General features: G+C 33.7%; 3 protein-coding genes across 5 annotated transcripts; all 3 read left to right on the forward strand.

Moving 5' to 3' along the window:
* Nucleotides 1–394: 394 nt before the first annotated feature.
* On the forward strand, nt 395–5,979 carry LOC18039852 (transcription initiation factor TFIID subunit 12). Its single transcript, XM_006430181.2, has 9 exons — nt 395–1,024; nt 1,309–1,476; nt 2,440–2,958; nt 3,554–3,628; nt 4,196–4,274; nt 4,369–4,433; nt 4,582–4,617; nt 4,803–4,938; nt 5,685–5,979. Exons 1-8 carry the CDS (start codon nt 473–475, stop codon nt 4,920–4,922), a joined length of 1,614 nt encoding a protein of 537 aa, XP_006430244.1. The 5' UTR covers nt 395–472; the 3' UTR covers nt 4,923–4,938; nt 5,685–5,979.
* Nucleotides 5,980–8,537: 2,558 nt separating this feature from the next.
* Nucleotides 8,538–12,765, forward strand: LOC18038155 (uridine nucleosidase 1). Of its 3 annotated transcripts, none has more exons than XM_006430182.2 (9): nt 8,538–8,993; nt 10,165–10,280; nt 10,407–10,466; nt 10,905–11,087; nt 11,179–11,283; nt 11,701–11,797; nt 11,899–12,006; nt 12,126–12,261; nt 12,345–12,765. In XM_006430182.2, exons 1-9 carry the CDS (start codon nt 8,891–8,893, stop codon nt 12,451–12,453), a joined length of 1,017 nt encoding a protein of 338 aa, XP_006430245.1. In that variant the 5' UTR covers nt 8,538–8,890; the 3' UTR covers nt 12,454–12,765. The 3 variants fall into 3 exon arrangements, with proteins under 3 accessions (XP_006430245.1, XP_024037928.1, XP_024037929.1); XM_024182161.1 differs by lacking the exon at nt 8,538–8,993 and adding an exon at nt 9,875–9,973; XM_024182160.1 differs by lacking the exon at nt 10,407–10,466.
* Nucleotides 12,766–13,801: 1,036 nt separating this feature from the next.
* LOC18038156 lies at nt 13,802–14,116 on the forward strand. Its single transcript, XM_006430184.1, has one exon. The coding sequence runs from the start codon at nt 13,802–13,804 to the stop codon at nt 14,114–14,116; it is 315 nt and encodes a 104-aa protein (XP_006430247.1).
* Nucleotides 14,117–22,636: the final 8,520 nt, after the last annotated feature.

Genomic DNA, 22,636 nt, shown 5'->3' on the forward strand with positions numbered 1-22,636 from the left:
AGTCATTAATTTTAGACAATCCGATGGTGGGTAAAATTGATATTAATATATTCACCATTAAATGGTTGTGTAAGGATTAAAGATTACCAGAAAATTTATGTCAAATTTTTAAATTAAGATCTTTAAATTAAATGTATATGTTATCACTATTTTTATTGAATTGGTTCAAGATGTCCAAAAACTATCATATTTGAGAAGGAATTTACTCCGAACAATTATAAATTGACATAAATAATAATAAAAAGGAATTACATAAACTCACCTCGTGTGTCCTTCATTGATATAAGCATGGTAAGATTAACCTATTAACCGATGCTAGGCAAATTGACATCAATAAAATGTTTTGCTACTTTTGAAATAATAATAATAATAATAATAAAACCAACCTATCAAATCAAAGCGACAAAGCCCCTCTGCCAGTGAAAGCCACATAAAATCCCCAAATCTGTCTCAATTTTCCCTCCAACTCCCAATGGATCAAGAGCAGCCACAACAGCCACAACAAACACAAACCCCCACTCCTTCCACCACCACCACCACCACAGCCAACACTGCCAGCAGCACCGTCACCACTTCACAAATCACGGCACCGTCGTCACAGCCTCCACAACAGCAACAACAAACTCCACCAACACCGTCAACCCCTTCATCTACAACAATACCAACTTCAACTCCTACAACCAACACCCCAAACCCTAACCCAAGCCCCAGCCCCAGCCCGGCCCCACCGTCAAGGCCCACTTCGCTCACACCACCACCACCTAGACCCACCTCATTTTCGAGACCATGGCAACCGCCGCAGCAACACTTTTCTCACTTCTCTTCTCTTCCTTCTTCTTCTTCTGCGACTCCATCGACCTCGGCTTCGCCTCCGATTCCCTCTCCCCCGAGGGGCGGCATTGCCATTGGAGTTCCAGCACCCCGCCCTACAGCTTCATCTCCCCAACCCTCGCCCCCCTTTTCGTCTTCTTTTGGCCAGCCGTTTGGCGGGTTGGGCCGCTCCGGAGTTAACGTTCCTGATTCGGTCTCTACTTCGACCCCTTTATTTATTTATTTATTTATTTTTGAATCGGTTATAGCTCTGAGACTATTTAGATTTTATGTTATTTATTTTCAATAAATGAGTGATTTTGGCAGTTTCTTTAAGTTAAGATTGGTGAAAGGAATGCTCTAAAAAAAGCTTTGTTTCCTTTTATTAAATGGGGTGGTGTGTTTGTCCTAATTTATTGATGGTCTTTCAGTTTCTTTGTTGTCAAGCAGACACTTTGTTCATCAGTTATTAAATTGGGTGATGTTTGTAATTTGTAGGTGAGGCCACCTGCAATCCAAGGAATGGGGGTGATGGGATCGCTAGGTTCGAGTTCTCAAATGCGGCCTGCTGGGATTTCTGTACAACACCATCAACCAAGGCCTGTGCAACAATCTTCCCTTAGACCGCCGCCATCTTCCCCAAGTAGTCAATCTCCAGGCACCCAAGTTAGTAATAATTAATTTTCTTTAATACATTCATGTATTTATGGTGTGACTAAGATTAGATTTTGTTAACTTCAAAAGTGGAAAATCAGCTAAGGTGGTCTGGGTGGGGGGTTGGCTTGAGTGTAATCCACAAGTTTAATTCACAGTTCCCCCCCCCCCCCCCCCCCCCCCCTCATTCAAAAGAAATTTTCATAAAGAAGGTTAATGTTGTGATAATTCAAGTGAATGATTAAATATTGACATAATTTGGCTTTAAATTTTTACTCAACAGAAGTTAGGATTTTAGCAAAAGAAATACCTTCTCTGAGTATATAAAATGGAAAAAAAAAAAAACTTGATTTTTTGTTTGTTTGTTGTTCCTTAAGGAAGAAGGGGTACCCCACAGGGGGACGGGGGGTTGGTGGAGTATTTGGTGGATGGATAGCCAATTGAAGTGCAATATTTTGTTTTAATTGAAATGCAATACTTTGTTTTACCCCAAAAATAAGAACATTGCAGTAGCCGTACTCATGAAAAATATGATGAAGTAAACTCTTTGAAATCAAAGTGGAAATTATGCTAGATGGTCCAAATTGGTGCACAGCAATTTCTTTCCAGAGGTTAAATTTTAGTTTTCTTCTGTGTATCTTGGCATATGAAAACCTTGGAGCACTGGAATAATCTAAATTTTTTCCCTTTGTTGGGAATAAGGAGAATTGGAGGCATGGGCTTTAATTTGGGTGTTATTGCGGTGGACATAGGCCACCTTTCCTTTTTTTGGGGTATGCTTTTATGGGAATAAGGAGAATTCTGGCTGGCAATGGGATACTTAATGGTTTGATGATTTGACAAGTTCAATCGCTGTTTGTATTGGATTGACCTGTTCTTATCATGGCTGATGAAAAGTTTTTGATGAGATTTGGGTTGTTGACCTTTTCCTTTAGCATTTCTTCTCTGATTTGTTCTTTCATCTACGTTTTGCAGAATTTCCAAGGGCAAGGCCTTATGCGGGTCTCACAAGTTGGTTCACCTGGTTCCTCTTCACCAAATACATCACAAAGTGTGCAGTCCTTTAATCAGCCATGGTTATCATCTGGATCACAAGGGAAGCCTCCTTTGCCACCCCCCTCTACATATAGACCACAGATGAACACTCCATCCATGCAGCAGCGGTCACATATTCCCCAGCAACATTCTCCCTTGTCAACAAATTTGCAGCAACAGCATCTTTCATCTGTGCAGTCACAACAATCGAAACCATCACATCAGCTGCCTGACCATTATGGGCAACAGTTTTCCTCACCAAGGGTGCCTCAATCTTCACCCCATCAACAGCAAATTACAAGGCCGCCGGGCTCTGCAACTCAGAAACCTTCCTCCCTTGCATTGGTACAGCCTAACGCTGTCCAGACCGGGAATCAGAGTAAAATAGCTGGCACAGAAAGTGATGAATTTGGTAATCGGATTCTCACCAAAAGAAGCATCCAGGAGCTAGTTAACCAGGTGAAACATATTTACCTTCTCTTAATATTTCAAATTCGTACTAGCCGTATCTCCAAACCTAGAAGTTTTGGGATTGTTTCCAGTTTTGATTTTATTGCAAACAACTGAAAATAGACATTTATTTCACAATTGAGGAGTTGGACTTATAACATGGCAAAGGAGATCTTGTTAAGTCATTGCATTATTGGTTACTTGTTCTAATGGTGTCTCTCGTTCACAACTTATTTAGAGTGAGCGGTACCAGTAATATGCATTTACTCATTGTCATCCTGTTGACAGTGCATTGCTAGCAGTGTAGTGGGTCAGCTATTGGGGATATAATGCAACAAATGTGATGTGATTTGTGCTTTATTTGTTTTTTTGTCTTGAAGGCATACTTGTTGATTGTGCATGTCAATATTTGATTTGGGGATGATATGTATAGATTAGCTTTAGAAGCATTGGCCAATCTACACTTGTCTATTTGGTCCTATATGGTTGGTGTTTTCTCACTTCTTAACTATCTTGTGTTTGGTTCTCTTAGATTTTAAATGAGTCTCTGTGCCTTTGTTTCTGTCTCTTGGTATTAAGTTGGATTCTTATGCTTTTTTGACAGATTGATCCATCAGAGAGGTTGGATCCGGACGTTGAAGATATTCTTGTGGATATTGCAGAAGATTTTGTTGAGTCTGTGAGTAGTTGAATTTATAGTCTCTTGAACTCTCTCACACAACACACACGGGACATTTTTAAGGATGTTTTGTGCTCTTGGATTCTCTTTCATGAATTCCTAGGTTAATCCGGACCGTTTTCAAGGCAAGAATTTTCAATGATGCCCTGTTTTTGTTGGTGAAGTTGGAACATTGCTTGGGCAATGACATATATGATCATATTTATAATGATCTTTTTCGCAGATTAATGTGGGCTAGAAACTCTTAAACAAGAATTATATGATTGGTCTTCCAGTATATAAAATATAAAAGATTGCTGTATATCTCTATAATTGTCAATCATACTTATATACAAATCTTGCAGAGGCAATGATATTGTGTCAGGTTGCAAGATATAATGTTTAGCCATGAAGAATTTGTCTAGGCAATTTATAATTACCATATTTAGCCACATGTATGTATGATAAAAGTCTTCCTTTAATCTTCTTCCCCAGTAGTTGAAGCCTTACCACAATGTTTGTGCTGTTATTTGATACTTTCTCTACCTGTATTTGTCATTAAAATGCACTGTTTATTTTTTTAATCAGATTACAATGTTTGGTTGCTCATTAGCTAAGCATCGAAAATCAGATACATTGGAAGCAAAAGACATACTTGTACATCTTGGTTAGTTATGCTGCAAAATATATTCTGCATTTTGTTTTTGGTTCTGTTTATGTACAGCTAGTACTTAACTTACTATTCTCATGCATTGATACAGAAAGAAATTGGAATATGACACTTCCTGGGTTTAGTGGTGATGAGATCAAGACCTTCAGAAAACCAGTAAGAATCGTCACTGACCCAATACCATTGTGAATGGGGCTATGGTCCAATATATAGCCTCCAGGCTATGATGTTGGAAGCTTTGTGTTTAAGAAACATCTTTCAAAATTTCCTATATTTTCTAATTGTATTTCTATGGTTTTTACAGCTTGTATGTGATATCCACAAGGAGCGGCTTGCTGCAGTGAGTTTTACCCTTGATATCATGTGTCTACTTGTTATATATAAAGATGCATGTCTGTCTGTGCATTTCACATATCATTGTGCTGGTTTACACTGAAAATTGACTAAAGAGGAAAGTTATAGGAAATTAGTTAAATTACTTTTGGAGGAAGGCGTCTGATTTATTAGATACTTTGCTTTTGGCAGATAAAGAAATCAGTCATGGCAACTGAGGTTGCAAGTGCTAGGACTACGGGTGGACAAACTGCCGCCAGTGCAAAGGGTAACCTGGGGAAGATGCCTGCTAATATCATTGGCTCTACCTGAGGCATTTTCTAGTGGGGTATGTTAAGGGAATCAATAACTCCTTGTTTTTTATTTATATGTACTAGATGATTTAGTTGTATATTCTTGATAGGTTGCTTTTATCCTTAAGTTTGTAGGTTTGCCGATGTCCTACAAGATTAGATTTTAGAATCTATTCTGTTAGTGGATTTGACCTTTTGCCTAGGCTGAATTACTTTTGGAGGAATGAGTACAGTCTAATTAAAGTACAAATCTCAATTTTAATGAACTATGGTTGAAATATAATTGAGTCAAACAGGTTTATAATCTTTTTTGCGGCCGTTCGGACCAGATTGCCTCCAGTTGGTGGGGACAATGTTTAATCGCTACCAACTTTCTCTATAACTCTCTCTCTTGTGGTTTTATCATTTCTTATTAATATTACTCACTATTTAAAGGTCCTTAAAGAAATTAAAATGATGTTGCATCGAATTCTAATAATCTGGGTAGCTAGTTAGTGAGCCAATAGATAGAAAGACGGCTTGGTCTTAACCAGATAACACTTGTTAGGTATTACGAGTAACGTCAAGTTTAGTTTTACATTCAACAATGTTTAAACCTCATGACAACTCTCCCATTCAAGACCTTTTAGCATGTGCAGGATGTGGAGTTGAATGGTGTTTTCAGAGTGTCTTGTCTTGGCACAACAAGATTGTGGTTTATCTTGGCTTTTAACTCTTCTGGCAATTTAAATTTGTTATAAAGCCTTTATTATGGCATTTCTTAGATTTTCATTTTGTTCAGGTTAATTTTGAGGAGGAATTGTTGGTGCGACGGTGCGATTTCACCTATTTGGATCATCGTAGTCTGTATTTAGCAAATATAGCTGCAATGTCACCCTAAGAGCAAGTCGAAAGTATAAAATTTTACAAATTCATGCCTTCGGGATGTTCAGGCCACTAACTTCGTTTTATGCTGTGGCAATTTTGATTTCGCTGGCAGTTTTTAAAGCACAGCTTCGACCTTTCAAGAAGTGGCTTCCGCCTTTCGAGCAGTGAGATTTATTTAACAGTGCCCAAAATGTTACAAAATTCATTCATTTTGTATGTATTGGCTATGAACGATTTTAACCATATGTTGGGGGAAGAAAAAGGAAAAAGTAAAAGTGGAGCCACAAAAAAAGGGGAAATGTTAAAGAAAATTCATTTTTTTTTAAGCATAATTTTTCTGTGAGGTAGTATTTAACTAGGGATGGCAATGGGGAGGGGAGGGGAGGGGACCAATCTCCCCGTATCCATTCTCGATATTTTGTGTATGTCCCCGTCCCCTCTTCGTCTCCGTCAGAATTACTTGAGTGAATCTCTATCTCCTCCCCGAATAATAACAGGGGATCCCCGAGGGTCTCCGATCCCCGAGTAACTAATATATATTTTTTTTTATTTTGAGTTAATCATATTAAAATAAAAAATTCAAATAAAAGTAAAGTTCGAAATATATCTTACATTAATATCCATTACAAAAATTACATACATTAAATTAGTAAGTAACACAGCATGCAAGGGATACAAACTTCTTTTACAAGCTATTATGAACAAATTAATAGTCTAATATAAAATTGTTACAAATAAAATTAAATTTAGATTCAAAATTAACTTTTTCAATGGTGGCGTAGGTACTTTATAAATGTGGCATATTCCCTTTACAACATAATAGTTAAATCGGAGCAAATAAGAGTAAATATTAGATTAGATTAGATTAGATATTAAAATTGTTATTCGCTGTGGGCAATTATAACATCTAAAAATAAATAAAAAACAGATTTAAGTTTAAAATATTTAAAGAATATTAAAAATAAAAAATTTTTGGGCTAATAGAATCTACTCGGATTTTTTAATGTCCTAAATAAAAATTTAGGACTTTAATTAGTTAATTAAGCCTAAAAGTTTAATAATATAAATATTTTGATATTTTTTATTTTTACCAATATTTATAATTTTATAATTTAAATTTTATAATTTATTTACTAGTAATTTTAAAAAATTAAAATAAAATTAAAAATTAAAATGGGAAAATGGGTAGGGGATGGGGATTCCACCTCATCCCCGTCCTCTCCCCGAATAAGAAATTGGGTAACAAAATTTTTCCGTCCCCTCCCCGAATAAGAAATTAAGTATGAAATTTTTCCCATACCCTCCCCGAATGGGAAAAATCACTGAGGGTATCCGTCTCCGTAAGAATTTTTGCCATCCCTATATTTAACAAGTTAGTCCGCAATAGCATTACACAAAATATATATGATTTTTTGTGCAAGATTTTCAGAAGCAGAGCCATCCATTTCTCTTGAATAATGATATGATTTATTGCTGCTAGTACATATTGCTTCAAGTTTTATAAATGAGCATGTGATTGCACATGAAATTGTGTGGAGAGAAACGTGGGGGCTTACACAACCACATTCGGTACCATCATAGTTAACAAAAATCATCGGTAGATAAAAAGGTGCTTACCTTTTTGTTTTTTGTTTATTGTGCTTGTGCTTGCGATGGTGTTCATTTAAAAATTGGATCTGGATTTTACATAATAAAATAATTCTTTATGCAAGGACAATCTTTTGTTAAAATTTTAATAATAAAATAAGGATGTCATCAATTAATAAAAAAATACAGTATTTAACATATTAAAATTTATATATATTTTTATATTATATTGAGTCATGAGGTAACCGTTTTAGGCAATTGGCTAAATTTTACAGAAATCAAAATTTTCTTTTTTATTTTACATTATACCTGCCCTGATAATTTTTTGTTATATTCTTGAATATGTAATATTATACAATCATGATGTATGGGTGAAGAAATAATAATTAATAATTACAAACATATTGTCGTGGGGCGTTGGCTTGGCTCGTGAGAGAGTTGACAAATTGTCATGTGCTTGCACGTGGTTATTAGAATGATGTGGGTCCCGTGGAACATGTGCATTTTCGTCTCTATTTACTTTAGGACCTCAGGATGTAACATACGTCATGAACTTTTTTCTTGTTTGACTCGCAAGAAATGAATCACAATCACGACGGATCTTCCCTTGCTTAGTTTCTTGGAGATCATCCTCCCTTGCTTTATTAAAGAAAAAAAGACTCCTCCTTGATTTGGAATATACGTATATGCGCTGTACCTGTGCCTCCCATGGGATTTTTAGTGAAGGGAGCACGAACTCACACCCTGTGAATGTTCCGAGAGCATAACTAAAAGCCTACCACTAGCGCTACAAGATTCGGTGGCATCTACTACGCACCGAGGTTATTACTATAGTAGGAGACAAATTTATAAAAATAGACAAACTCTGTTCTTATTAGAAAAATCATGAAACTCTCGGATGTGATTATCCTCCTAATCATATTAATTATCAAATTCTTTGGGTGAATGTCGGCGTAATATTCTATATAATATTCTAAAGCTGAGGAGAATGTGTCATAATAAATTAATCAAACAAAATTCAGTCAAATTTAAACAGCTCTGAACACGACGTGAATCCATCTAAACTGGGACAGCGGGTTAAACAAACTTGACCCAAAAAGAAAAAAAGGTAAGCGAATAGCACATGGAATTCTCCATTATTTGCTTTATTTTTATTATTATATTTTTATTTTGGTGGCAATTTAAAAAAAAAAAAACAAGATTGCGGATCTTCGTGTTGGTGGCAAAGCGAATACAAAGACGAGAAATTTACAAGATTGAGATCCAGTTAAAACACTCCACGCGTCGGGGCCTGAATAAACCAAAAGTTCGAAATCAAATCAAATTGTTGTATCGCTTGTACCAGCTAACCACAGCGTTTTGGTGATTTTAGTCTTTGCGGGGCGGCTCAGTTTGGCATCAGCCATTCGGCTTCCTCGTCTCGTCTCGTCTCCTTTCGGCTGAGCTGACAAAGCATAAGTTTTATTGCTGAGTCTTCGGTTGTTATTTCGCTGTCTCAAAACCCCTCCCTCTTGTTTTGTTTTGCTTTTGATTATGGATAGAGTTATGGCGAATGAAAATTCTCACGGCAGCGGCGTCGTTTTGGGATCTTCTACTAACCCCGCCAAGCTCATTATCGATACTGACCCCGGAATCGGTGAGTTTCACTTTCTCCTCCTCCTCCTTTTAAAAAAATAAATAAGAAGACATGTGCATTTGTGGAATGTACTTGTGATTGCATTGTCGTTGTTGGTGAACTGGTTTGAATTTTTGAAAAAGGAAATATGTATACATTACTTAATGTGAAGTAAACCAATTGAAAATTCTTTTTTTTTTTTTTTTTTTGGTTTGTTGGATTGGTCTAGGTAAAACTAAAATAATTAACTGTATTGGTTGTGTAATTTAGTTTTGTGTTAGAAATTTTTTTGGGTTCTGAGAGCTTTAATGAGAGCATCAATTCCGTTTGTTTGTTTTGTAAGCAAAGGTGATTGAAAAAATGAGAGAGACTTGTATAGCTACAATTGCAAGTGTTTAGGGATAATTTGCTTCGCATATAAAAGTGTTTTCCTTTTGTTTTCGGCTGTAAAGGTTGGAAAAGGTATTGTTTGATCATAGTACAGATTAAGAGATTACTTTTCCAGATTCAGAAAGGAGAAATTTGTTTGAAACACACAGGTATAATTTTTCGTTTTTTCAAACACAACAATTAAAAAGCAAAAATAATAGCAAGGTAATTACTAAATGTATTTTGTAAGTTAGACCCACTTTTCCAGATTTATTTATGTAGAAAATGTGACGAGTCTAGTCATTTGCTATGTCAATCAAAGTACAAATATTGGTAAAAACTAATAAGTTGGGAAGAGCATTATTACTGGACCTTATATTGGGAAGGAAAAGAATGGGAATCACTTTCAAAATTGCAAAGGGCAAAAAGTAAATGGATGTATTAAATGCTGCTCGATAGATGATGACCTCTGGTGCTGCTGTTTGAGGGTGGATGAATTTTTCAATTAGAGAACATACATTGTGTCAAAATAGGAAAAAAAGGATTACCATGATGATATAGCTAAGCAAGGGGTTCTGCAATGATGAAGATAATTATGATGCTTTGGGGTTTTCGGACCACTTAGTTCTAAGGTAATCAGTGATTTTTGGAACTTGTTTATATCTGAATGATGTGATTCTTATTAATGGTTTGAGAAAAGAATTAACAAAAATTCTGTAGCTTTCCAATTTTTTGTCTAGGTTGTTCAACTCGTTAATTTTGTATTGGTTTGTTGTGATTGGTGTCACGGGTGAGATGTGAATGGGTTATCTTTAATCAACAGATGATAGCATGACAATCTTAATGGCATTTCAAACTCCGGAATTGGAGATCTTGGGGTTGACAACAATCTTTGGTAATGTTACTACTGAAGACGCCACTCGCAATGCCTTGACTCTGGTATGTATATGTATCAGTTGACCCTGTCCTCTTGTACTTGGTTTTATTTCTCCTATTTTAGGTTTTTTTCTTCGTTTTGGAATATATCCATGATCAATTTCCCGTTTTTGATATGCAAAAGGATAGTGTGAAATGGCAGGGTGTCCAGGTGTTCCTGTGGCAGAAGGCAGCCCTGAGCCTTTGAAGGTATGTCTGTGTCACTCAATCTGTGTTTAAAGAATTTCCTAGATTGACCAAAGTTAAATTACTGAGCTTGTACTGCGTTAGGTGCCTTTACCAAAGATAGGTTATTAAGCTGCCACTTAGATGATGTATGTTGGTGTTACTTCATCTGCTTGATGTTTCTTTTTAGTGAAAGATCCTATGTGTGGCAGACAAACTTTCTTTTAACTTCTTCATGTAATATGCCTAGTCGATGATCTATCGTCATATTTTTCTGAAAGTTCATTGCTACCTTCTTAGGGTTAAATGTTTGTGGTATTTAGTTAGCCTTGTTGTGAATAGATTTGCATCATGTCTGCTGGTCAAGACTTTTTGAGTTCTTTCTTCTAACTCTTTTTTCTCCAAGTTATATGGCATCCTCTTGTTATTGTAGCCAAAGTAACCATGGTTTTTCTTGAAAAGGGTGGAAAGCCTCGGGTTGCTGAATTTGCTCATGGTTCTGATGGGATGGGAAATATATCTCTAACGCCTCCAAAAGCAAAGAAATGTGATAAGAATGCATCTGAATTTCTAGTTGATAAAGTCTCAGAATATCCAGGGGAAGTATCTATACTTGCTCTTGGACCACTAACTAACTTGGCTTTGGTAAGTTCTTTTTGGCCTCTCCCAGTTTGCTTAGTTGAAATTAATATTTTCAGAATTCACGAGTTCATTTCTAATGCTGTTCTGAAATCAGGCAATCAAAAGGGACTCATCCTTTGCAAGTAAGGTGAAAAACATTGTTGTACTTGGTGGTGCTTTCTTTGCATTGGGAAATGTCAATCCTGCGGCTGAAGCGAATGTAAGTGCTAGCTTTTCCTACATTTGTGATTTATACACAAAGCATCATAAAAGCTTCTCTAAATTGAATAGGTTTTCCCAGTGTGGATTTGTTGCCTTCGGAAATTAGATTCATAAATCATAGCAGAGCCAAAAGCTTTGGTTCTGCAGATTTTGCCCAAGTTTCTTTCAACTATATACTTGAAACTCGATGTTTGTTGTTTCAAAGCACCATCATATATTCCCTTTTGTCTTTTTGGAAGTCAAAGGTTCTCATTGCAGCAAAAGGAGTCAATATATTTTTAAAAGGTTCCGCTAAAATACAAAATGATTAACTATAGTTATGAGTGACAAGTTGTGAAGAAATTGGTTTTAGCTTGAATCAACGTCAAAACAATCAGGTACCATCAGAGTGACCATTAATTTGTCCAACTTGCAGATTTATGGAGACCCTGAAGCAGCAGATGTTGTGTTTACCTCTGGGGCAAACATTGCTGTTGTTGGAATAAACATTACTACGCAAGTCAAACTGACAGGTGGAGCAAGTTTCGTTTGGTCTTCTTTCCCTTCACTTTTCCTCTTCCTGTTTTGTGGTAAATAAAGACTTTCTGATAGTTTGCATCATCTTATGCATTAGATGCCGACTTGCTTGAATTGAGGCAATCTAAAGGAAGGTATGTTCAGCTATTGGGTGACATGTGCAAATTTTACCGAGACTGGCATGTGAAGTCTGATGGTGTCCATGGTAACTTTTCATTTAAAAGTTAGATGAATATACAATAACTGCTTCGAAACTTGAACATTCTTTTTGTCAACTTCCTTAACAAAAATGTTCTTGGTTAACTCTGAGAAATTTGGTCACAGGCATTTTCCTACACGACCCTGTTAGTTTTGTGGCATTAGTTCGGCCAGATCTCTTCACATTCAAGAAGGGAGTTGTGAGGGTTGAGACGCAAGGAATATGTACGGGGCATACACTAATGGATCAAGGACTGAAAAGGTTCGAGTGTTCTATTTATGAATTTAGATCTGTTTTGCATTTGTTATTGCTTGTACCAATAGTGACACTGTAATTTGGTACAGATGGAATGTTAGTAATCCATGGACAGGCTATTCCCCTGTTTCAGTTGCTTGGACGGTCAATGTGGATAAAGTGCTCAATTATATTAAAAGACTGCTGATGAAACAATGAAAGCTGCTCTAATCTGTGCTCCACATTTCAGAAGAGGTTAAACCTCAAAATGTGTTGGGGTTGCCGTAAAGATCCAGAAAACACTCCGTCAGTTATTCTCATTTCACTGGTGACAACCCAAATATTGGGTTTTAGGGAACAAATTGATGGAATTCTTCTTAATGTTACCATGCATTTGTGAAAAAACATACTCTGAATGATTCTGAATTAATAAAGATGCCCATTTGAAGTTGTAAATTATTGGCTTAAGTCATGCCATTCACTAATGTTAAGAATGATGCATTACAGCAACCCAGAAATACATCTGCTCAACTTTCTGCTTGAAAAATGAGTTAGTAACGTTAAGCTACGGTAACAGAAAAGTTTTATCTTCTGATCCTGTTCAAGTAAATGGGATATTGATCACGTCTTATTGGTGGGTATTTTACTTCAAAGCTCCTGCCAAAACTCATAATTTGCTTCCCTCCAATTATGTTTTCTTAAGCTTTAACCCTGCGGTAAACTCGATTGCTTGAACTAATTGCTACGGTAAGTAACTACTGCTGGATTGCAAAATGAAGGCACATTAAAACCTGAATCTACTGTAATGCATATTCTACAACTTTTGGATATGACCACGTGCCTTTTGCAAAGTATGACAAAAGAAGGTCAAAATATTTTGCTTGCAGTCCTTAAACGCAAGCAAGCACAGTAAATCTGAAACCGCCGTGATATTTTCAAATGTAGATAACATGACCTTACGTCCTTACCTAAGAGATGCAACTGCCTAGCTAACCTCTGTCTTTGTTAAAATGTCAACCCTATGATTCATTGGTCAATTATTAAATTTGAGCGCAGGCAACTGAAAGGGCTTTTATAAACAGAGCTTTCAAATATAAAAACCCCCTTTTTTTTTTTCTAGAAATGCATACAAAATATTATTCAAACCAGGGAAGGGTCTTTGCCTTGCACACGACTTCTGCATGAGAGTTGAACTTTCTGTTCTTCCCATGCAAACATGCAGTCACAGTCCCTTCGAAACAGACCTTTTCCAGGAAATATAAAAAGTAAATAAACAATCAAACCAGCTAGTCAAAAGCAATGACCAAAATCATTTAATAAAGCAGTTAAACCAACTCTTTGTTAAGACTAATTTATAAGTTTGTGCCATCGACAGTTACCTAACTCACCGAGAGGACCGTTTCAACTCCCGCCCAAAAACTGTACCCACTCCAACAACCAAATCCAGTGACAAAATTTATGAACCCCTTTATCTTATACCATATAAATTAAGCATCCAAATCGAACAATATTGTGTCAAGAAATATTAAATCAAACCTCAACTAGTGCTTCAGTTCTGCGATCGATCATGACGCGAGCTTCATCAACCACTGGATTGGCGGAGAAGATTGCTTGGCACTGTGCTTTGTTCATGGCGATAATGTTGGTTTTGAGCTGCTGTGAATCAAGCGATGGCGGTGGATTCATGGGTCAAGTGACACAGCCAAGGAATGTAAACAAGCCGTGTGATGAAATTTATGTGGTCAGAGAAGGAGAGACATTGCATACTATTAGTGAAAAATGTGGGGATCCTTACATTGTTGAACAGAATCCTCATATCAATGACCCAGATGACGTTTTTCCTGGCCTTGTTATCAAGATTACTCCTTTCAAGAATAGGTAGACTTATTACTTTCTTGGCTTTTTTTTTTTTTTTTTGGTTGAGTGTAAATGTTGTGGGACTCACACTGTGGGAGATTTGTATTCTTTCTGTGATTAATGATCAAAGAGATATCGTGTTCATTTCTATGACATTAAATCACCCAATCCTTGTAACAAACACAACGATTAAAGCTGTGGTGCTGAGAATGGGCCAAGATCTTTGCATCCCCAACATGTCAAGCCGTATGCCTGCATATCGTCTCCAACGAACTCCCCTTGCCCATCTATTTTTAATTTCATATATAGTTCCATTCCATTCGTTAAATTAACATCATACTCATACACAAGAAATTAGGATATTAATAATCTCCAAAAGATTTTACGATGATCATTAGAGGATGCGTATTGGAAAGAGATTGAAATAGGGATAGTAGGCCAGAAGCCCACTTCATGTTTTTCTTACTAAATGCAGTCCGCAGAAGTCCTTATAAAACCCATTTACGGAAAACAGCCCACTAAGTAATTCAAAAAACAGTATTATTCTAAACCCACGTATATTCATTCTATAATCACTGGTGCTCGGGTGCCCCATTCCAATCCCACATCCATGTTTTCTTCTTCCTCTTCCTTTGAGGTAGCAGAGTCTCTTCTAAAATTGATTTTTAATTGATACGACTTGTCCACTCACTACCCTCAATCTCATGTTCTTGATATTCTCTCCAACTAAGGATCTTTATATAGGACTCTTGCTCTCTTTGTTGCAAGCCCTGCTTTCTCTTTAGAACAATGACTAATGAGCATGATTATTGACTAGTGATTGTTTGATATTTGAATATTTGATCTTAACAATAAAAAAGAATAAAATTTTCAAAATCTAAAGAAATCACTATGTAGTTTTAGAAATAAACTAATATATATATATATAAACCACAATCTCGTTGATTTTATTGCATAAGGCTATCAAATGATCAAGTATCGATTAAAATCAATTAGATTATTTTTAAGTTTGGATTTAATATTAAATAACATATATTCTAGAAAGGCATATGAATACAAGGTCCAACAACCGCGAAACTGTTGCAAGGTGTACCCTATCTGGTCTTCTTGTTCTGTCACCATTAGATTTAACGTAAGACTAGTTGCAATGGCAACATGTTGTGGTTCGGTAAATAACACCATAGTCCCTATTGTATACTGAAATTCTCAAAAATTAAATGTTTTAAAATTTTGACACATAAATCTAAATTGTTTCAAATTTATAAATAATTTGATCAATTAAAAAATGAGTCGGTTGTCTCAACTTAAAAATTTGACTTAAAACTAAACATCAATATCTAACCCTTTGTTCAATTAATAAATCAAACTTGAAAAATAAAATTAGCATGACATTACTAAAATAAAATATTAAATAAATAATACTTTTTAAATATGTGCAAATTGAACCCAAAAAAAAATACAATACAAAACAATTTAATTTCAAAATTATTAGTTACTCGAAAATAATAAACCTTAAACCTTAATCTAAACCAATATGATATCAATCACTTCTAACTTATACATTTGATTTGTTATTTTAATTTATTCAATTGCCAGGATCTCAAAATTGTCATCCAAATATTCAATTCAAGCTACTGCATTTTTTTCTTGGTTGTGATGTAAAAAATAATTGAAGTAATTTCTTGAGTAATGATATTTTTATTTAAAAGAGGTTACCGACTAATGGTCTATTAATTATTTAAATAGAGAGAAAGGGGCAGAATATGTGAATATAAAGGAGAGGGATAGAGAATGAGAAAATAAAATTATTATAATACTTATAAATAAATTATAAATAAAAAATAGTAGAGGTCAGAAAATAAAAGATAAAATTATGGTACCGTGCAACAGTTGTGATATTGTTTAATCCATTCTATCCAAAAAAAATAAGTTCCCCCTAAGTTATGTTTATCGTAACACACAGCCAATGAATTGACTAGCTGGCCAATAAACACAAACCAAGTAAACACAATAGCGATAAAATGAAACTGATTTAATCGGTTGAAGCCGGTCACTAAAAGTGGTCAATGCTGTAGGGTACCTTCTCTAGCTGGTTGCGACAAACATAAAGTTACCACAGTTCCATCTCTACCAACACAATCTTCCTCAAAATTCAAACCTCCACTGTTGAATTGCAGCCAAAATCGACGACTCCATAGACCATCGAGCGAAGGAGAAACAACGGTGAATATATGGAACTACATCGTTACGGCTCACAAGACGACAAACGGAAGTTACAGTCCGGAAAATCTCAACCACTCAATGTGTTAAAATCTTATCCAATGGATGATATTTAATTTGTTAAAAATAGTACGAAAGAGAAACTGGCTAAATTGGTTTGTTTAGAATGATTAGCAATCGCAACAAATGGTTAAGCCTATTTGTGGACGGTAAAAATTAAAAACCAAGTAAGAAATAATGCTCTAGGGTTTATGAAAAGGGGAAAAATTAAAAATTGAAGAGTTCTATCAAAGAGTGCAGGTTGGTTGCGGGCGGTCAATAGGCCTATCGTCCGAGCAACGGCACATTGTTGCCCAAATGTTTGGTTTTAGGCGAAATCAATTTTTTTTCTTTTTTAAGTTCCATACTGAGAAACTTTAGATTTTCTGATATTTCTGCTATAAAGTACTTATGATTTGGTTGTTAGCATAGTTTAACTCTAAAAAAAGCATCCCAAAGTAATATAATTTTACGTGGCATTTTATCAAACATCTAGTCTACATTATATCTTGGCACCATTTCCTTTAACAATTCGTTTTTCTAGATTTACCTTACAACTCTAATATCCTAAACAACTGAAACAAACTTTACAACTTCACACAACCATTAATAGAACTCCCACAACAATTCAATTACAAATCCACCACAACATAATACAACCATCTAGTTCAAGAAACAAAAACGTGTTAAAATGAGATTGGAAACCCTTTCTAAAAATCGAGCTTGATATATGCTTGGGTACCGAGCTTAATGAGCCAAAAAGCTTCTTTTGTTTTGCTAGAAAGCTTGACGTAGATGATGAAAATAAAATTGAGTGAACCAAAATGTAAGAACTTGAGCTGAAAATTGACGTTCAAAGTTTTCAAAAGTTGATGCTCTTTGAGAGGCAAGGATATTAATGTCCGAAAGTCATTTGTTTGGTTGTTAAAGTGTGAAAGTTAAACCGTTGACGTTTAAAGTTTTTTTTTTTTTTTTTTGTTTCGTGGGTAATTTTGTTGGGGGAAGACCGAAATTGGCTTGAAGAGCTATCGATGATTAATGGGTGAGCAGACAAACCATTTTCAAATTGTTTCATCCGGTAGTTTATCTCTTCAATTGACCAATTCAATCGGTTTGCATTTGTTATTATTTTTACATAAATTTAATAATATCCGTTGGATTCAAATTTAAAATATCTTAACGGTTTAAGATTAATTACGTTAAACGTAAGTTAGAGATTGCCTTCAAAAAAAAAGAAAAAAAAAATACAGTTTTGTCCGTGAATGTACCACGGAGCGATAAATTGATCATGTTTGACCAAAATCCAATAACAGGCACATTAAATGTGATGCAGTTCGACAGCACCACAAAAAGGTGTTAGATAACATACTTTATTCAAAAGTTTTATAATAATAAATAATAAAAAATGCGTGGTAACCACTACGGTTTTTTTCCTTTTTCGAAAATTAATTCAAGCATGTGCACAAGTGGCAAAGTTCACTTGAAAGAGTTCCGAAGACGTTAATCCTCTCGTGGAATTTTCTTTGAGGTTTGCATGCTGGCCTGAATTGGTTAGTCATAGACATACGTAGAATATTCATTTATTCTCAAAAGGTTTTGTTTCTTCGTTCTTCCTAATAATCACAAACAAGCTGATGAGAACCAAAAACCTGGAATGAACAAATAATAAACTAAGAACTCTGCCATTGACATAAGTTCAATTTCTTCAACTAGTATTTGACAAACAAAAGAAAATGCGGTCTGTGTGTTGCTGTGAAAAAAAAAATCAATAAAAATTCCTTTCTTGTCTGTTTTGTTTTCTTATGATATTATTTCATCTTATTTTATTTTTTTCAATTGCGAGATTTGGAAGTTTTTGGTTTTGTTTTGAAGTTGAAAGTTCTTGTTTCTACTCTCTAGAAGAGGTTATAATTTGGGATAAAAAAAAACAAAGCAAAACAAAAATAGAGAGACAATGTATAAAAGCGATAGAGAAAGAGAGAGAGAGAGATAAAATCATCTAAATTTTGTTTGTAATCTTACAATTTCAATTTTAATTTCACAGTATATTTAAATATAAGTATAAGACACATCCAAATTTGCATCGATCTATGACAAGCACAGTTCATACGTAAATAAATTTTTAACAATTCTATTTTGATAGAAAATTGAATTACAAGATTTTAACAAAAGTATAAAAAGATTAAAATATCTAGGTAATTATTTACGACTTGCTTTTTGTCAAGATGTTTTGGCCTGTTCTTTATTCTTTGTCCCAATTTTATAACTTTTTTTTTTTTGGTTCAAGTATCATTTTCCTTTAAAAAAATGTGTGTTCCTTAGCTTACATTTGTTGCGTAAAATCATGACTTAAAAAATTAAATTTTATATATTTGATTCATCCAATCCAATAATATAGATTTGAAGTTAAAAATAGAATCTAATCATTCAAAAATATATACATATACAAATGAATGAATAAAGCTAGAGATATTATCTAATATTTACCTGATTTTTTTTTACATATCACTTTATCACCAAAGTATTCTAACAATTATATTTTTACTAGATGTTTCAATTATTATTATTTTACAACTAAATCGTTAAAAATAACCAAACTTTTATGAGAATACCATTTTGTACCATTTTTATGAGAATATCATTTTTTTTATGAGAATACCAACTAAATCGTTACATATCACTTCATACCATTTTTACTTAAACTATTGAAGTGCTGAAAATTTGTTTTCTTCTCTAAAGTAAAAATAATTTCCAAAAATCAAATATTTTCAGTGTCACACTTTTTTAAAATAGATGACTTAAGAAACTGATGCTATTTAAATATACATATTAATAGCAAATTTAATTAAAAATAATAATTTCCATAAATTATTTTATCTTACTCGCTCTTTTAACATTTGTATTTTGCTATTAAAATCAATTTAATGAGTACATATCAATTACAATATTTAATTTAATAGTCGTAATTGTTCAATTTTATTTAATTTAAGGGCTGATAGTAGCAGTAATCGCGATGGTGATGCACTAACGAGCAACGATGCACTGCCACGATCTAGGAGTTGTGTCAAATCAACGTTGCAAAGACGAAGAATGATAATAAGATTGACACTGTAAAGAAAAAAGAAGAGAAAATGAAAAATAATGAAGGAAGAAATTGAAGAAGAAGAGAACAACGAAAATATAAAAAGAAAAAGAAGAAGATAAATGAAAAAGAGAAACAAAATTGAAATTATTGATTTTGACTTACTCGGTTTATCCATTGACTGTTTAGATTTAACTGTGAAATTGACGAAAATGGAGCATAGTGCTCAAGGTAAAAAAATAAGGGGAGCTCGGTGTAAAATGTCAAAACATCTTGGGGCTGACGCTAAATTACCCTTTTTCTAGAAACACAACGTTTCGCGGGCCACACAGCCCGTGGCACAGTTTCAATTACAAATGAAATGTTATTTTCTTCTAGAAGCGAGTCGCTGTGAGCTAAGCAGCAAAGTTTGACCTTCTCATCAATGACGTTTACAGGGTTTTTAATTTTTTTTTTTTTTTAACTTGAGAATTTTAAGAACCGCACAAACTAAAAGTAGCCTCATCTAGTAAGAGTAAATTATTCAATATATATCCACTAATTTTTGTAATGGGTGTTGGGGGAGGGAGTTATCATCAAAAGCAATCATGTCTCACACGAGTCATTATTAAACAATTCTGGTCAATCATGTCTCACACGAGTCATCAAAAGCAATCATGTCTCACAGGGATTAAATAATGTGTGTGCTAAGTCTATCAGGAATTATGATGATAGTGATAATTATTACTAAGTGACACGTGTGTACGCACCACACATTATTAAATCCGAAGTTAATTAACCCCGTTAGGTCTACGCATTACCCATTTTTCAGTTTTAGTGGTCATAAAAAGGTTTTTTTTTTATTATTTAACTTAATTTCAATCAATTAACTAATAAAGAAAATTTATTTTTTATTTTAACAAAAATTTTCAGTCTTTAAATTATTAAGTTGTTAAAGTAATTTTTTAAATTTTTGATTAATCTAAAAAGTTTAAATGATATCACTAAAGATATTTGTCAAAGCATCTCTATCTAATTAATTAATTTTCATTCTTACCTAAATAAAATTTAATAATTAACATTATAACTCATCTCTATAACCTGTGATAATATAATAGTAGACTATTATTATTTTTATCTTTTTATTTTCTTCATATTAGCATTATTTATCCTCATAACTTTTATCAATATTTTTCATATAAAAAATCATAAACTATAAAATTGATTAACATATACTAATTTAGAATATAAATGATTCTATTCACTTGAACAAAATTTATATTATAATAATATATTATCTTATTTATATTTTTTGATATGTTTATTATTTGTGTAACATTCATAATTTCAAAGGGCATAAATATAAAAATACTAGTTTTCAAATTTTTAAGTTAAAAAAACAAACAACTGAAATTTATTTTAACAATTCAAATTAAAAAAACATATTATTTAGATTCAAACATTTAGTTCTATTAAGAATTTAAACCAATTCAGATTTCAGACAAATTAACAAACACCACCTAAGTTACATGTAACTCAAGAGTGTATCAAAAATTCAAGTACTACTTTTGAGTACTAGTTTGGTAATGTTCTACCCTTTAAAATAATTGTTGTTATTTTTATTGTAGAAATAATCAATTGTAACGAGAATCAATTAGGCGTTTAGTAAAATTTATTTTTAAAAATGCTATGATTTTTAAAAGCAGCCATATGTGTTTGGTAAATTTTAGCGTTAAACTGTTGTAAAAATATAAATAATTGAATTGGACATAGTATTGAATAAGATTTATTTACATATTTATAAATATATGTCTAAAATATTTTTTTTCATGTATATAACATTTGATAACTGAAATAAATATCTTATATTATTAATTTTATTCTTTATTTTGTTATCTTAAGATAATTAACGACGACGACGACGACGATAATAATAATAATCATTTTTTAAAGCTAATGATTTTATTTCATAATTAACAAGGATACTTTTGGATTCTTACAACATATTATATATATATATAGCTTTTCAAAATCTACTGCATGGTGCAGTGGCTTTACTAGAATTAATCTCTAAACATATTTTTAAAATACTAAAATTAATTTTTATTTTTTTTAAATCACTTTTGAACATCGAAAAATTAATTCTAAATGGAATCTTAGTTGTTAATATGTCTTAATTAACTTATTAGATAGATCTTTTGTGTTAGATATAAATTACATATAACACTTCATAACAATATATTCATTTTCATTTATAAAATTTAATTGATATAATACTTACCAAATATCAAAATTATTTTGTCCTTTTAAAATCACTTTTAAACATCTAAAAATAATTCTAAGTGGATCCTTAGTTGTTAATATGTCTTAACTTGTTATGTATATCTTTTGTGTTAGATATGAATATTATATTTGATTGATTTGTAAAATTAAATTAAATTAATCTGATAAATTAGCCTGAGGTTTAACTCTATTCCTTTTTATGATAGTACTAACTATGAAAAAGTGATACATGTGGATGCACCAGCACCACACATTTTTCAGTTTAATTTGAGAGGCCATAATTTTTTCCTGGCCTCATCTTCAGTTCTTCACCTAACAAGTAGAATTTTGTTCACCTTTTTTAGTTAATTTACGAATTAAAAAGAAAAAAAGACACACTTGAAGAGGAAAAATGGTCGGAGAGTTTTTTTTATTTTGACAGAACTTCATGATTTCATTAAAGAGTGGACCAGGAAAGCCGTTGAACGGCACATGAGAAATTTCTACTGGGCGCATCCTGCAGATGTACAGCCGTAACAACAAGTTTATTCTCAGCTGAGAGAGCCAATCCACTGCACTACAAGCTTTGAATGATTTGCTGCCACATGTAAAGCTCCTTAATTTTCCATGATCGATTTGACACCTGCTCTACCCTTGACCGTTGATTAAGCCGATGAAGCTCTGCGAATCTAATTGGATAGGCCCGTATCCATGGCGGGAGACCTCTTTCCAGATCAGCTATAGCCTCGAGAAATTCTAATTGCTTTCAGCAGCGTCCCTGTCAGCACCACTGGATTTAGATTAGTATTCAAGACAAGTTTATCTAGAACTTCTGACATTGCGCGTTCGAGAAAATTATTGTATGGACGTACATCAATTTATTGACAAATATTGGGTTTGGAAAACATCATTTTCACTTGCGTTGTTGTCTATCCAATCAAAAGAAGCAAATTCGTTTATTAT

This window comes from Citrus clementina, unplaced genomic scaffold (assembly GCF_000493195.1).
Source record: "Citrus clementina cultivar Clemenules unplaced genomic scaffold, Citrus_clementina_v1.0 scaffold_6, whole genome shotgun sequence".
NCBI classification, from domain to species: Eukaryota; Viridiplantae; Streptophyta; class Magnoliopsida; order Sapindales; family Rutaceae; genus Citrus; species Citrus x clementina.

Coding starts and splice junctions, on each gene's coding strand:
- LOC18039852 (XM_006430181.2), top strand. CDS start 473: ATGGATCAAGAGCAGCCACAACAGCCACAACAAACACAAACCCCCACT. Junction 1,025..1,308: donor GAGTTAACGTTCCTGATTCG/GTCTCTACTTCG, acceptor TGTAATTTGTAG/GTGAGGCCACCTGCAATCCA. Junction 2,959..3,553: donor TCCAGGAGCTAGTTAACCAG/GTGAAACATATT, acceptor CTTTTTTGACAG/ATTGATCCATCAGAGAGGTT.
- LOC18038155 (XM_006430182.2), top strand. CDS start 8,891: ATGGATAGAGTTATGGCGAATGAAAATTCTCACGGCAGCGGCGTCGTT. Junction 10,281..10,406: donor CTCGCAATGCCTTGACTCTG/GTATGTATATGT, acceptor GCAAAAGGATAG/TGTGAAATGGCAGGGTGTCC. Junction 11,798..11,898: donor TACGCAAGTCAAACTGACAG/GTGGAGCAAGTT, acceptor CTTATGCATTAG/ATGCCGACTTGCTTGAATTG.
- LOC18038156 (XM_006430184.1), top strand. CDS start 13,802: ATGACGCGAGCTTCATCAACCACTGGATTGGCGGAGAAGATTGCTTGG.